The sequence below is a fragment of the Muntiacus reevesi genome, chromosome 15, assembly GCF_963930625.1.
Source record: "Muntiacus reevesi chromosome 15, mMunRee1.1, whole genome shotgun sequence".
Lineage (NCBI taxonomy): Eukaryota > Metazoa > Chordata > Mammalia > Artiodactyla > Cervidae > Muntiacus > Muntiacus reevesi.
In genome coordinates this window covers 53415303-53429703 of record NC_089263.1, presented here as the reverse complement: position 1 = coordinate 53429703, position 14401 = coordinate 53415303, and the positions used below count along the sequence as shown (strand labels likewise).

At 39.3% G+C, this 14401-nt stretch overlaps 1 protein-coding gene across 2 annotated transcripts in view; it reads left to right on the top strand.

Moving 5' to 3' along the window:
• The window catches only part of ATXN3 (ataxin 3), a 44231-nt gene that overhangs the window by 11504 nt on the left and 18326 nt on the right, over positions 1 to 14401 (top strand). Inside the window, exons 7-10 of one of the 2 annotated variants that reach the window (XM_065906119.1) lie at positions 6986 to 7118; positions 7464 to 7630; positions 9225 to 9321; positions 10256 to 10632. In XM_065906119.1, coding sequence (XP_065762191.1) covers positions 6986 to 7118; positions 7464 to 7630; positions 9225 to 9321; positions 10256 to 10289 — 431 coding nt within the window. In that variant the 3' untranslated portion in view covers positions 10290 to 10632. Of the gene's footprint in view, positions 1 to 6985; positions 7119 to 7463; positions 7631 to 9224; positions 9322 to 10255; positions 10633 to 14401 lie in introns of those variants that run through there. The other variant, XM_065906118.1, reaches the window with a different exon arrangement.

The following is a 14401-nucleotide window of genomic DNA, read 5'->3' as shown; positions in this document are numbered from 1 at the left end:
TACTAATAACTGTACTACCTTCAAAATCTTATTATAAGCATCCTATTCTTAGACTATTGTCTCCTATCTTTATACCATATTCTCTCTGGTTTTTTCCTTTGTAACCATTCTTTAAACCATATTACAAGCCTAAACATTCCCCTTAGGTCCTTACTTCCCATATTACCCCACCTGTTTTCTGTAATCACCATTATAATTCATTATCATTCAGTGATTATCGCTATAACACACTGTTACGCTTCTCAGCTCCTTTCTCTTTCGTTCTCCATCATACTTTTATGACAAAAATCCCAACCCTGGTTAAAATCCAGTCTTGGACTTGTCCAGTCCTTCTCCATCAGAGCAGTTGAGCATGGTTAAAGATACAATATAAAATATGATCAATTTTGCTTTAAGTTTAGGATCACAAATTTCAAATGAGCCTTCAGTGCTTCTTGATATCCCTACCACATTCTTGCAGTAAGCTCACCTACCACTTCCCAGGATGATGATTGCACAGCTTCTCCCTTCAGACCTCTCACCATCCCCTCCCACTTCCTGACTCCTAGCTTATGGCCATCCTTTATATTCTACTATGGAAACAGGAGCAATTAAAAGAGAACATCCTCATTCTTCTATTGGCAGATCATCACCCTGCTTCTCTCTCTCCTGTGCTTTCAGCCCACGAGAGCAGGTGAGCTGTTCCCTGCACTTAACCAATTCCAGTGTCTCCACTCTGGGGCTAGATCTCAGCTCCTCCCACGTACTCAGGATCTTTACTCCTGCTTTTGTTGCTCTACTCTCCTATGTGGTTTCCCGCTTTTATCTTATTATCCCTACTGTAGAGAAATAAGCTCTTTCTCTCCATTGATTAAAAAGAAAAAGCTGCTTTTAATGCCAGGAAACTCCAGCTGTCTCCCATTTTTACTTTCTCCTTAGAATCATCTTTAATGTATTGTCTCCTATGCACGAACTCATTCCAGTTACACTGTGATAACCAACCTGTCACTGAAAACCCTCTTCCCAGTGCCTCCAATGACCTCCAATTTGCCAATGCCAGTATTCAGTTCTCAGTCTTGCTTTGACATCATCTTTTTTGAGAGTATAGTTTAGTATACCCTCCTTTAAAGAGAATGAAACAAAATTTTGTTATCAAAAGTTTCAATCAAGTATAAAAGTATAGAAAACAATGTGATGGACCCTCATGTACCTTTGGCCAAACCTCAGCAAATATCTCATGGCCAGTCTTATTTTACCTATACCCTACCCACTTCTGTTTCCAGTTTATTCTAAGAAAATACTCATCATCTTAGCATCTTTGTAGATTTTTTAAATTAAAATCTTTAAAAGCAAAGACTCTTTAAAAATATACATGTAGCCATTATACTCTAATGACATATAAACATTTAATTACAATTCTTTAATAGCACCAACTAGTCAACTCAAATCTCTCATTGCCTGTTTTTGTTTTTGTTTTCTTTTTTTAAGAGCAGTGATAGCTTAGGTGAACAGCATGTTCTATTTTTTATCTCCAAAGAAGAGAATTTAGAAAAGAGAATTTAGAATTTAGAAGTGATGATGCTTCAGGCACTCAGAGCTTCCTATGGCAAAAGTTTTATGACAGTGGAAAAGGGTTAGGGAAAGCTTCTGACATGGACAGCAGAAGAGGGCAGAGAGTGCCCCACTCACTAGTCTTCAGTCAGCTCAGTCGCTCAGTTGTGTCCGACTCTGCAGCCCCATGGACTGCAGCACGCCAGGCTTCCCTGTCCATCACCAGCTCTCAGAGCTTGCTCAAACTCATGTCCATCGAGTCAGTGATGCCATCCAACCATCTAATCCTCTGTTGTCCCCTTCTCCTCCTGCCCTCAATCTTTCCCAGCATCAGGATCTTTTCCAATCAGTCATTCACATCAGGTGGCCAAAGTATTGGAGTTTCAGCTTCAGTATCAGTCTTTTCAATGAATATTCAGGACTGCTTTCCTTTAGGATTGACTGGTTGGATCTCTTTGCAGTCCAAGGGATTCTCAAGAGTCTTCTCCAACACCACAGTTCAAAAGCATCAATCCTTTGGTGCTTAGCTTTCTTTATAGTCCAACTCTCACATTCATTCATGACTACTGGAAACACTGTAGCTTTGACTAGATGGACCTTTGTTGCCAAAGTAATGTCTCTGCCTTTTAATATGCTGTCTAGGTTGGTCATAGCTTTTCTTCCAAGGAGCAAGCGTCTTTTAATTTCATGGCTTCAGTCCCCATCTGCAGTAATTTTGGAGCCCCCAAAAATAAAGACCGTCACTGTTCCCACTGTTCTCCATCTATTTGCCATGAAGTGATGGGACTGGATGCCATGACCTTGGTTTTTTGAATGCTGTTTTAAGTCAGCTTTTTCACTTTCTTCTTTCACTTTCGTCAAGAGGCTCTTTTGTTCCTCTTCACTTTCTGCCATAAGAGTGATGTCATCTGCATATCTGAGGTTATTGATATTTCTCCCAGCAATCTTGATTCCAGCTTGTGCTTCATCCAGCCCAGCTTTTCACGTGATGTACTCTGCATATAAGTTAAGTAAGCAGGGTGACAATATACAGCCTTGACGTACTCCTTTCCCGATTTGGAACCAGTCTGTTGTTCCATGTCCACTTCTAACTGTTGCTTCTTACTTGCATACAGATTTCTCAGGAATCTGAGAAACCTTGCATACAAGTCAGGTGGTCTGGTATTCCCATCTCTTTAAGAATTTCCCACAGTTTGTTGTGATCCACACAGTCAAAGGCTTTGGCATAGTCAATAAGGCACAAGTAGATGTTTTTCTGGAACTCTCTTGCTTTTTCGATGATCCAGTGGATGTTGGCAATTTGATCTCTGGTTTCTCTGCCTTTTCTAAATCCAGTTTGAACATCTGGAAGTTCACGATTCACATACTGTTGAAACCTGGCTTGGAGAATTTTGAACATTACCTTGCTAGCATGTGAGACGAGTGCAAATGAAACTAAACAAAGTTAGTCTTAGGCAAAATAGAGTGTCATAACAACTCAGCGTTTAAGTGGGGGAAAAAGTGTTATGTGACTAAGACAAAGGAATATAGGAAAAAACACTTGTCCCTATCTCCTCGTCGAGCGCCCCGGATCCCTTTCTCCTCCTTGGGAGGAGATTCTTTGTCGTCCTACCTAAGAATTTAATTCCTCGGTAGTCTTTTAAAATTTATTAATTTTTTATTTTTGGACGTGCTGGGTCTTCACTGCTACTTCCGGGCTTTTGCTGGTTGTGGCGAGTGGGGGCTGCTCTCTAGTTACCGTGCACGCCATTCTCATCGCATGGCTCCCCTTGTTGCAGAGCACAGGCCCCGGGGCACGTGGGCACAGTAGTGGTGGCGCACAGGCTCAGTCGGCCCATGGCGTGTGGAGTCTTCCTGGACCAGAGACTGAACCCGTGTCCCTGCATTGACAGGTGAATTCTTTAGTGCTGGGCCGCCAGTGAAGTCCTCTAATCCCCTTTTTGATTCTTCCTTTTTTTTTTTTTAGTATAGTTAAACCAGGTTGAAATAAGGGTCATTGATTGCATTGCATTGCTGTGTCTCTACAACCTATCTATTGGTTTCTTCTCTTTATTTTTTTCCTTATTCTTTTGAAGAAAATGGGTCATTTGTTCTGTTTCTCACATTCTAGATTTTGCTTGTTGCATCCTTTTTTTTTTTTTTCCCTCTGAGCCCTTGATGAGCAATAGACTGGTCCTCAGATGTAGAGACTTGATCAGATTTAAGTTGATTTTGGGAGGACAGAAGACTCTTCATGGATGTTGTGGCACTTAATGTCCAGTTGTCTCTCTTTTTGTGATTTGGGTAGCTGCTAATAATAAATGCCTAGTCTGTTATTTCATTAATTAGATTTCCATCATTTCTTCATTTATTAGCTGGAGGACTTCTATACAAATAGACTTTCCTTCATCAACTATTTGGTTATCTTGAAGTATGTAATTCATATAGAAAAAGCAGGATAAATATTTCTTGCCTTTTATCAGTTTTAAATATTTGCTCATAGTATCTTGTCTCCAAAGGTAACCAGTTGGTTTGTTTGTGTACTGTCATTGTAAACTAATCTATTAAAATCATAGTTCAGGGCTCCCCTGGTGGCTCAGTGGTAAAGAATCTACCTGCCAGTGCAGGAGACACGGGTTCCATCCCTGGTCCAGGAAGGTCCCACATGCCGTGGGGTAACTAAGCCTGTGTACCCCCACTCCAGTACTCTTGCCTGGAGAATCCCATGGACAGAGGAGCCTGGCTGGCTACAGTCCACGGGGTCGCAGAGAGTCGGACACGGCTGAGCCACTCACCTTCTTCTTCTTCACCACAACTCTTGAGTCTATGGTCTAGACTTGGAACCACAACTTCTGAGCCCATGAGCTACAACTACTATAGCCCATGCTCTAGAGCTGGTTCTCCACAACAGAAGAAACCAGTGCAATGAGAAGTGTGCACACCACAACTAGAGAGTAGCCTCTGCTCCCCAAAATCAGACAAAAGCCCAAGCAGCAACAAAGACCCAGCACAGCCGGAATAAATAAACCATAATTCATATGTTTTAGTCTGTTGTAATTACTTTGATACTCAATATTGTCACATCCTGGATGAGTGGGAACCTTTTGAACTTGACTCTCAAGCTTTTGAAATGACCACTTTAGCCTTTTGAAGCCCTTTTTAGGCCATATAATAAGAATTTTCAGTCTTGTGTACTTGCTTCCCTTTTAGTAACGGTGATGCGAGATCACAGTCTGTGTGCTGGTATGCTTACTGCTGCTAGGTTGCTTGTCATCTAGGTCTCTTCAGTTTACATGTAGGATCATCATGTTGTAACGTCTTTGATTTTATATACTTTTATCTCTTTTCTTTTATACCTAAAACCTTTGTTCCTAACTATATCTTCCCTTTTTGAAATGCTGTCTATACTCTTCCAAGCCACTATGTTCTAGTTTACTTCATATCATATTGGCTGCTTCTTTCAGATGCCTTTTGTGGATCCTACTCTTTAATCTCTATCTAATGAAGTGACCCAGAGTCAGTCTTGGACAACTTCTTGACTGTATGCCATCCCATTATTTTAAATATCATCTCTAAATAAAGTCTATCTGCCAGTAATTCCTTAGACTTTTATCTTTTGCCGAGACATCTACCCTAAACACCAAACTCCTAACTTTCTCATCTCCACTCAGAAGTCCAGAAAGCATTTCAATCTGAATAGGTTTACAAAAGACTCATTTTTTTTCTCCCCATACTTGCTGTCCCTCAGACTTTCCATTTTCATAAGCCCCACTCTTCTTGCACATTGGTTCCTATATATTACATTGAGAAGGCAGCCTGGAGTAGTCTTTTTAAAATATAATGCACATTGTGGTATACTTGTACTCTTCAGCCCTTCAGTGGCTGCCTAGCACACTTAGAATGAAATCTAATCTTGAATAAAACCCAAGATCCTCACAGTGTCACCTCTGTAAAAAGCAGTTTCTGCCCTTCATGATGCTGTTCATGGAATAGCATGGGGAGCTAACATAGTGTCTCCACAACCTAGACAACAGTTTTACTGGCATAAAACCTGTTCAACCATCTGAACTCTGAGTATACTTGTCCTTGTGAAAAAATGTGTTAAGTGTGTTATGATTTACTCTTGAGTTTTTCCATTAATAGGCCTTTTTAAAATTTCATTTTCTGTTAATGCTCATAAAGAATATCTATAATAAGCACCAAAGTTGAAGAAAATTCATGGTAGAAAAACGAAAATTGATCAAAATGACTTACATATAGCCCACCCTTATTCGGCTATTGTATGGAGTAGCCAGCTGGGAAAACTTTACCTTTCCAGAATTGTATTAATTAAAAAATTATACTGGACAAATGTAATTTTTTCAAAACATGAACCACATCTTCAGCACCTTGACTAGAATTTCCAGGTCCTGTTTTCAGTTAGAAAGGGTGTGTGTCAGGGTCAGCTATTACACAGATGGCTCATTTCACCTGTATTGCAGATTTTTACACACATCCTCTGATTGTGTCCTCAACCGCGCTCTGCGGAAGGTACAGAGTAATCTGTCTAACAGTTGGAGAAGTCAAGACATAGAGGGGAAAGTGCTCAAGAGAGGCAGCTAGGCAGCAGAAGCGCCAGGGCTCTGAAACCTGGGCTGTCTGAGTGCACACTCCTTGCCCTTCCTCAGTCCTTTCGTTGCCTTTCCGTTGTCCCTTATGGAGTAAGCTATTGGTCAGGCACTGTTTTAGTATGTTTTAAGTATATTTCCAAGAAAAGTGAATGTAAAGTTGCTCAGTCGTGTCTGACTCTTTGCAACCCCATACAGTCCATGGAATTCTCCAGGCCAGAATACTGGAGTGGGTAGTCGTTCCCTTCTCCAGGGTCTCTTCCCAACCCAGGGATCGAACCCAGGTTTCCCACATTGCAGGCAGATTCTTTACCAGCCGAGCCACCAGAGAAGCTTCTTAATTATTGCCCCAGTCAGATTCTGCACAAATTACTAAGCACAAATTAGGTATGTTTCCATGTTCTTACTTAATTAGAGCCCTTTTCAGATTCAAATACTTGTCATAGACACTCTGTGAGATGGCTATTCCCATTTTACAGGTGAAGAGGCTTAGAGGGACTTCCTTGGTTGTCCAGTGGTTAAGAATTTGCCTTGCAATGAAGGGGACATGGGTTTGATTCCTGGTTGGGAAACTATTAATAAGATCCTACACGCAACCGAGCCGCTAAGCCCACATGCCTCAACGAAAGATCCAACTAAGACGAATTGAAAAAATTTATATATATGGAAGTGAGGCTTAAAGACCTTAAGTAATTTGTCCTAGGCCTCCCCACTGGTAGTGTAAGAACTGTTATTTGGACCCAGGTCTTTCTCACTCCTTGGTCTGCAGTCTTCCTGCTGTTGTGCTGCCCCTCTATCTGCTGTCATTTTCAATCAATTTTGAATCGCTTGCTAGCTGTTGTAGATAATTTTTGCTTTTTTTTTTTTAGGTTACTCTATATTTGTTGTTAAGGGTGATCTGCCAGATTGCGAAGCTGACCAACTTCTACAGATGATCAGGGTCCAACAGATGCATCGACCAAAACTTATTGGAGAAGAATTAGCACAACTTAAAGAACAGAGGTAAAGCTGGGCTTGTAGTGTTGGGTATATGATAGTATTTCATTACAAGAATTAAGTTTACATACTTACGTTGAAGATGTGGTCCTCTTATTGTTGGTGGGGTTTTTTTAGACCTTTCTGTTTAAGTGTAGCTTATTGGTTTAACTTTGAATCAGTTCTCTGAAATATTTAAGTGTACTTCCCAACACAAATTCATATCACAATAGGACTTTTGTATGATTAGACGTTATCTGCCCAAAAAAAGTGTATGTTTTCAACTTACATAAACATCTTTGGTTTATAAATGTCTCTATAGCTAAAATAGAAGAACGGTCTGCAGTTACTATTTGTGCTTTTATTCTTTAGAGTCCAGAAAACAGATCTAGAACGCGTCTTAGAAGTAAATGATGGGACAGGAATGTTAGACGAGGATGAGGAGGACTTGCAGAGGGCTCTGGCACTAAGTCGCCAAGAAATTGACATGGAAGATGAAGAAGCCGATCTCCGCAGGGCCATTCAGCTCAGTATGCAGGGTATGGACATTCCAGCACTTACTTTATTTGTTGTTGAAGCAATTGATTTAGATCATTTTTAGTTCTTCTGGAAATTAATATGCTATTGGTAGAAGTTCTTTGACAGTCACTGCAGAAGCAGTAGCTATGTATAATCAGTCTTTGTTTTCTTAGATATTATTTAATACATATAACTTTTTATGACTTGTGTTATATTAGGACTAGTTATATTTTTATTTCTGGTCATTCAGTTTGGTTATAATATTGTGCAAACACAGTACTAAACGGAACTAATCATTGTGAGGTTAGTGGACCCTTGCCCAGACCAGCTGTTTAAATGCATTCTAGTGGCTATGAAGGAAGGTCTGGACAGAGACTATAAATTGATTTTACAAAACTCTGAAACTTACTGGCAGTGGAACTTATAGCTTAAGCTCACTTTGGTGGGGTCACTCTTTTAGCTCACCACACCTCTTCCCCCACCCACTCCCATCCCTCTCCCACCCCAGGGAATCCAAGTGGAGGGAAATGTCTGGGACGCTGCTCAAAAGGGCTTACTTAAAAAGTGTGACGGGTTTTCTTTTTGGGGGGAGTTGTTTTGTTTCTGTCTAATGTGAATTTGCCTTTTACTTTTTAATGAAATTACTCATCAACTGAATTCCTTAAGGATCTAAATAAAATTCAGTTTCTATTAATATGAAGATTATCCTTTTTATGCTATATTTTATCCTGAACTGCTCATGCCTCCTGGCCACATCTGAGTACTCTGTATGGTGCACAGGCCCATTTTGGATTAGCAGAGTCCTGCTAGGTTAGCCCAGTGGTGGACAGACACCAGCCTTATTAGTTTTAGATATTTTTGTGTACTTTACTCTTCTTTCCATGTCATTTCACAATTTATGCAGAATCTGATTGGAGCAATAATTTAGTAAGAACACAGAAACATACTTAAGTTGTGTCAGTACCCAAATGTTTGAAAATAGAGGAATACACAGAATGGGTTTATTTTACAATCATCCACTTTAAGTTACTTCTAGGAATTCTGTGCCTTCAAAAGTGTAGATTGATTTCTGGGACTTCCCTGGTGTGGTACATTGGTTAAGAATCCTCTTTGCAATGCAGGGGACATGGCTTCAATCCTTAGTCAAGGAACTGAAATCCCACATGTCTCAGAACAACTAAGCCCACAAGTGCTGCAACTAGAGGTTGTGTGCCTCAAGCAAAGATTCCCCATGGTGCAAGGAAGATCCCACGTGCCATAGCTGACTCAATGCAGCCAAATTAATTAATTAATTAATTTTTAAAAAGTGTAGATTCATTTTTAATAAGAGCAAGCAAGTGTGGTGCTAGTTATTTCTCCTACCAGACGGTCGTTGAGCTTACCTCATGTCCACTGTGTCACAAATGGTAGTAGGTGTGGTTGCAGTGGACACAGGTTAGATTGAACTACCTTATTCTGATTTTCCCTGAACCTTTCAGAGACTTTCTTACATTTACAGAATGGTCCAGAATAGTTTTGAGAAGAAAACTTTTTGAAACCTCCTTCACCTAAGTGTAAACACGTCATGACTTGGTCAATAAAACTGTTTTTTGTTGTGTTTTATTTGGCTTTCAGGTACTTCCAGAAATAGATGTCAAGATATCCCACAGACATCGGGTTCACATCCTACTTCAGAAGAGCTAAGGAAGAGAAGAGAAGCCTACTTTGAAAAGTAAAGTAGTTGGTACCATATTAAAACTGCATATTTTCTATTTATCTTGGCTGTTTTGTCTCTTTGTAGACATATAGCTTTGACCTAACCATTTATTTTATTTAGAATTCTCTCCTTTTTGAAAAGACTGACTAGTGACTGACCCTATGAACATTTGAATGTAGTTTTTAAAAATTTATAGCTAATAAACTGAAATCAAATATAGTTTTAGGAGAAAACTTTGCCTCAGTACTAATTAAATTTTCATGAAATAGGGTGAAGGAAGTCTTGTAAAATTTCAGTCATCAAAAGAAAAATGGAATTGGATCAAGGCAAGAACAAAGCCCGGTGGTCCTTTGAATATACTTCTTGGTTACCTGACCAACCCTACAAAGTTCTCCTGTCAATTAATAGGAAAAACACCATCTGTCATAGGAGAACACACTCTCAAATGGAGCTGGTGCTTCACCGCTCTGCTCGTTACCTCACTGGGGGGTGCCACAGGCCCATAGTGTCGGGGGCATGAGAGGAACTGTAAATCTCAACGATCAGCTCCTAGGACCTAACTTTGTGCCAGCTGTATAAGTGCTCTCAAAATAGAAATTTCACCCATATCATTATCCTTGCCAGTAACCGTCATTCACAGGTCTTCATCCCCTTTTCTCTTTTTTAAAGATAAAACTCCATCTTACCATCACAAGATCTCTAATAGATGTTCACATCCTCTGATCCCAGCTCAGAGAACTAAGGCAGTGGCTGAGTCTGGCCTACTATTTACTATATTTTCTCAATTCTAAGATGCCCATATTTTCACATTTCAACATCTCTGCAATGCGGAAGACTCTTACACATCATATTTGGTAGTACTTTAGCTGTATCTAAAATGTTGGCGCATTTTACATTGGATGGTGTAATGAAGATAATATTTACCTTGTTTTCTGTTTTTTTTTTTAAGTCACAACTCAGAAGTATATGAAGGAAAGTTCTGATCAACTGACATCCTCTTAATGTGAGATATTTCTAGTCTTTATTCAGTGATAGCTTAATGAATTTAATTCTGTATAAAAATCTCCAAATAGTGCTTATTAGTGCTTGTCACTCCCTGTACAATTTTAAAATTAACTTTTTTATTTTTTAAATATGATAAACTTCAAATTTATGTGCAAGTAGAGAAACTAGCATAAAGAACCCTGATTATCTGTTGCCCACATGTAACAAATATCAGCACATTGGCCATCTTGGTTTTATGCCCGTCTCCCATGCTCTTTACTCTTGTACCACCACCCCCCACCCCAGGGTGGGGTTATTTTGTAATAAATCTAAATCATAATATTTCATCTGTATTGATTTTCATGTCTGTCTCTAAAATACATGGTTTTTTCTTAATATCACCAAATGCTTTTGTCACACAATAATGGAATAAAGATCACATGATAATTATTAATGGTAGTTCTATAATATCATCAACTAACTAGTCAGTGCTAAAAACAGCTTTCAGTGTTTAGATAAAAAATAATATTTTGGAAAATTTATCTTACAAGATATCTAAATCTAAAAAACCACAATCCTACCTTTAATAACTAATGATAGTGTTTTGACAGTCACACACTTAACGGTCACATAGATGCACGTATATTGTATATCACATATTCTCATGATTGTGAATATTCTTTGCAAGAGGCTATGTTGTAGTTCATAAAATGTATGTATCACAATTTATGAACCTATTGATTTTTGCTGTTATAATTAATAATGCAGTGAGCAATCCTTGCATTGACTTTGTGCCTCAAATCTCTCATCATTTCTTCTAATTATCCTGAAAATTTCAGATTACTAAGTTAAAGCACAGGAACATTTTTAAAGCCTTGGTAAAGATTTCTAAACTGCTCTCTAGAACAGTTTCCAAGTGATACCTCTACCGTGCTTTTCTGAGACTTTAGTTTTTTCCAGAATAAACAGACATACTTTATAGAGAAACTGTTACATTCACAAGTACATCCAAGAAAAGGAAACCATCTTTAAAGTATAAAAACAAATCCCTCTTTTGTTAAAAAAAGTTTTTAAGATTTTTTGGATTAAAAATGTAGAACTTCCAGTAAATTAGATTTTTTATAGCACAAAGGATAATGCAGTAACTAACATTTCATAATGACTAAGTAAGTTATAACAAGCACAATGCTAGCTATAACTAATGCAGATGTTTTATTCAATGTTGTGCCCTTTTAAAATGTCTGAGTCTCCTTTCTTATTGGGGGTAGTTGATTAGGTAAGAAAGTACAGTGATGGTTCCAGCTTCAGCTTCCTATCCCCTACCTCCTAGTTTGACTTTGGAAATACTGGTGGTCACTTGAGTAGACCTAGAGAATGTTTTACACAGTTGTTGCTGAGAAGAGTTAAGACCTAACTTCTTGGGGTGCTTTTTAACTTTGGTTAGTGTTCAGAATCCTGTAGGACTCATGATTGAAGGAGCTGAGAAACTAATTTTTGCCTTTCACAGAATTCCTGATTACTAAACCTAGATGGGTCCTTGTCACAATAGCTTGTATTGTGGAGAACTTGGCTGTAAGGCTGTGGAGTCATTTCTTACATCTGATCTTTTCCAAACTTACCCGGTGCTAATTTGTTATTCATTGAAATTTATATATATATATATATTGAAAATATATATATATTGAAATTTTTTTTTCTGTAGAGTATTTGAAGCTTCATACTTAATGTCGTAGCCACAGTTTAGCCACAGTGTTCATGGATTAAGCATGAAAATACTGTTGAAAGTCTTATCTGTTAACAAATTTATAGTTTATGAGTAGGCATTGTTAGCTGATACTTTCATAGCTATGATATTTTTTCCCAATGGTAATCTCCAAATCCATGGTACATATAGAACCCTGAGCAAAACTCTACTTTATCAGCTATATCATTGTGAAACCTTAATTCCCATGTTATGAGCATCAAATGAGACAGTGTATGTAAAACTGTTTTGTAAACTGTGAAGTAGCCTACAGATACACTTAGCATTATTAATGTCTTCTCCAGATGTAACTCTGATATGATGCTGATTCTTTCTTTCTGTCACTTAAAAGAGTGGTTCTTTAGCAGGAGAGAAACAAGGGAGCCATTCCCTTCTCCAGGGGATCTTCCTGACCTAGGGATTGAACCCGGATCTCCTGCATTGCAGGCAGATTCTTTACCATCTGAGCCACTAGGAAAACCCAGTGTTTTCATAGTCATGGGTTACTGTGATTTTCTGATTACCTAATACTTGAACTACCACTTCAGTGGTGTGATGTAGTTTATCAGAGTCCAGCTTAAAAAACAGAAACTCCTTAGAGACTTTTTAAAATGTTTAAGTGGAGGGTAATTGCTTTACACTGTTGTGTTGGTTTCTGCTGTACAGCAGTGTGAATCGGCCATAAATATACATCTGTCCCCTCCCTCCCTCTCAAGCCTCCTTTGGACAAAGCAGAATCAGGATATCGAGTTTAAGAACACACTGCTTTAGCTGTGACCCTAGGATCAGGAAGCTGCCACCACAGGTGCCTAGACATGGGAACCTGCAGTCTGGCCCCCGCTGCTGCTGCCAGGAAGCAGGATTGTGGAACTGGCATCTCCGTGACCTTACTTGCCAGCAGAGACCCACCAAAGCTGCAGGAAGAAGACTGTACCTCTGCCGTGTATGTCTTAGGCATGTCTTTAACTGGTAGCCAGACTCCTAACTTGAAAGCATCTAAGATGTGTAGTTTTCAGTTTTCCAGCCTTTCTCATGCTGAAGGCGTGTTAGAAGGCACAGGGGGAAAGGATACTGATTTACTATTTGAACACAGTGTCCCCACATAGGAAAAGTGTCAAAATACTCTCAAGGCTGGCCGTTGATTTACTTCTCACTTTGAAGTAGAATGAAGGTTATCTCTCTAAAGGCACTGTCTCACCTATCACTCCCTTGCATTCTGAGATACTTTCTTGAATGGAGGGGGAGGAGGGCCTGGACAGGATGCGCCAGGAATTCCTCGTACCTCACAGCCTGTCTTGTTCGTGTCACATTCCAGAATCAGAGTATGCTCGTGGGAGCCCCCTGCCTGTGTGTCCCTTGTTAGCCAGGCTCACCAGCACCTGTGCATACATCAGTGTCTGGCTCAGAGGCCAGCAGGGAAAAACTGCAGGTCCCACTGGCTGAATTTGCCTCATTGCTCATATTTAAAACACAAGATTAAGAGGGGCCCTAGAAAAAAAGTGTGCTATTCTATTCTATTTTATAGTGTTCTATGTGTTAGTTGCTCAGTCATGTCTGACTCTTTGTGACCCCATGGATTGTAGCCCACCAGGCTCTCCTGTCCATGGGATTCTCCAAGTAAGAATACTGGAGTGGGTAGCCTTTTCCTTCTCCAGGGGATCTTCCCAACCCAGGGATTGAACCCAGGTCTCCTGCATTGCAGGCGGATGCTATACCATCTGAACTACGAGTGAAGCCCTATTGTGTTATTGGTCACTTAAAAATGCTGCTTCTTCCTGACTTCAGATTATGCTAAAAAGCTACAGTCATCAAGACAGTATGGTACTGGCACAAAAACAGAAATATAGACCAACGGGACAAGATAGAAAACCCAGAAATAAACTCTTGTGCCTATGGGTACCTTATTTTTTGACAAAGAAGGCAAGAATATACAATGGGTCAAAGACAGCCTCTTCAATCAATGGTGCTGGAAAAACTGGACAACTACATGTAAAAGAATGAAATTAAAATACTTTCTAACACCACACACAAAGATAAAGTCAAAATGGATTAAAGACCTAAATGTAAGACCAGAAACTATAAAACTCTTACAGGAAAACATAGGCAGAACACTGGATGACATAAATCAAAGCAAGATCCTCTATGACCCAGCTCCTAGAGTAATGGAAATAAAAACAAAAGTAAAGAAGTGGGACCTGATTAAACTTAAAAGCTTTTGCACAGCAAAGAAAACTGTAAGCAAGGTGAAAAGCCAACCCTCAAAATGAGAGAAAATAATGGGAAATGAAACAACTGACAAAGGATTAATTTCCAAAATTTACAAGCAGCTCATACAACTCAATACCAGAAAAACAACCCAATCAAAAAGTG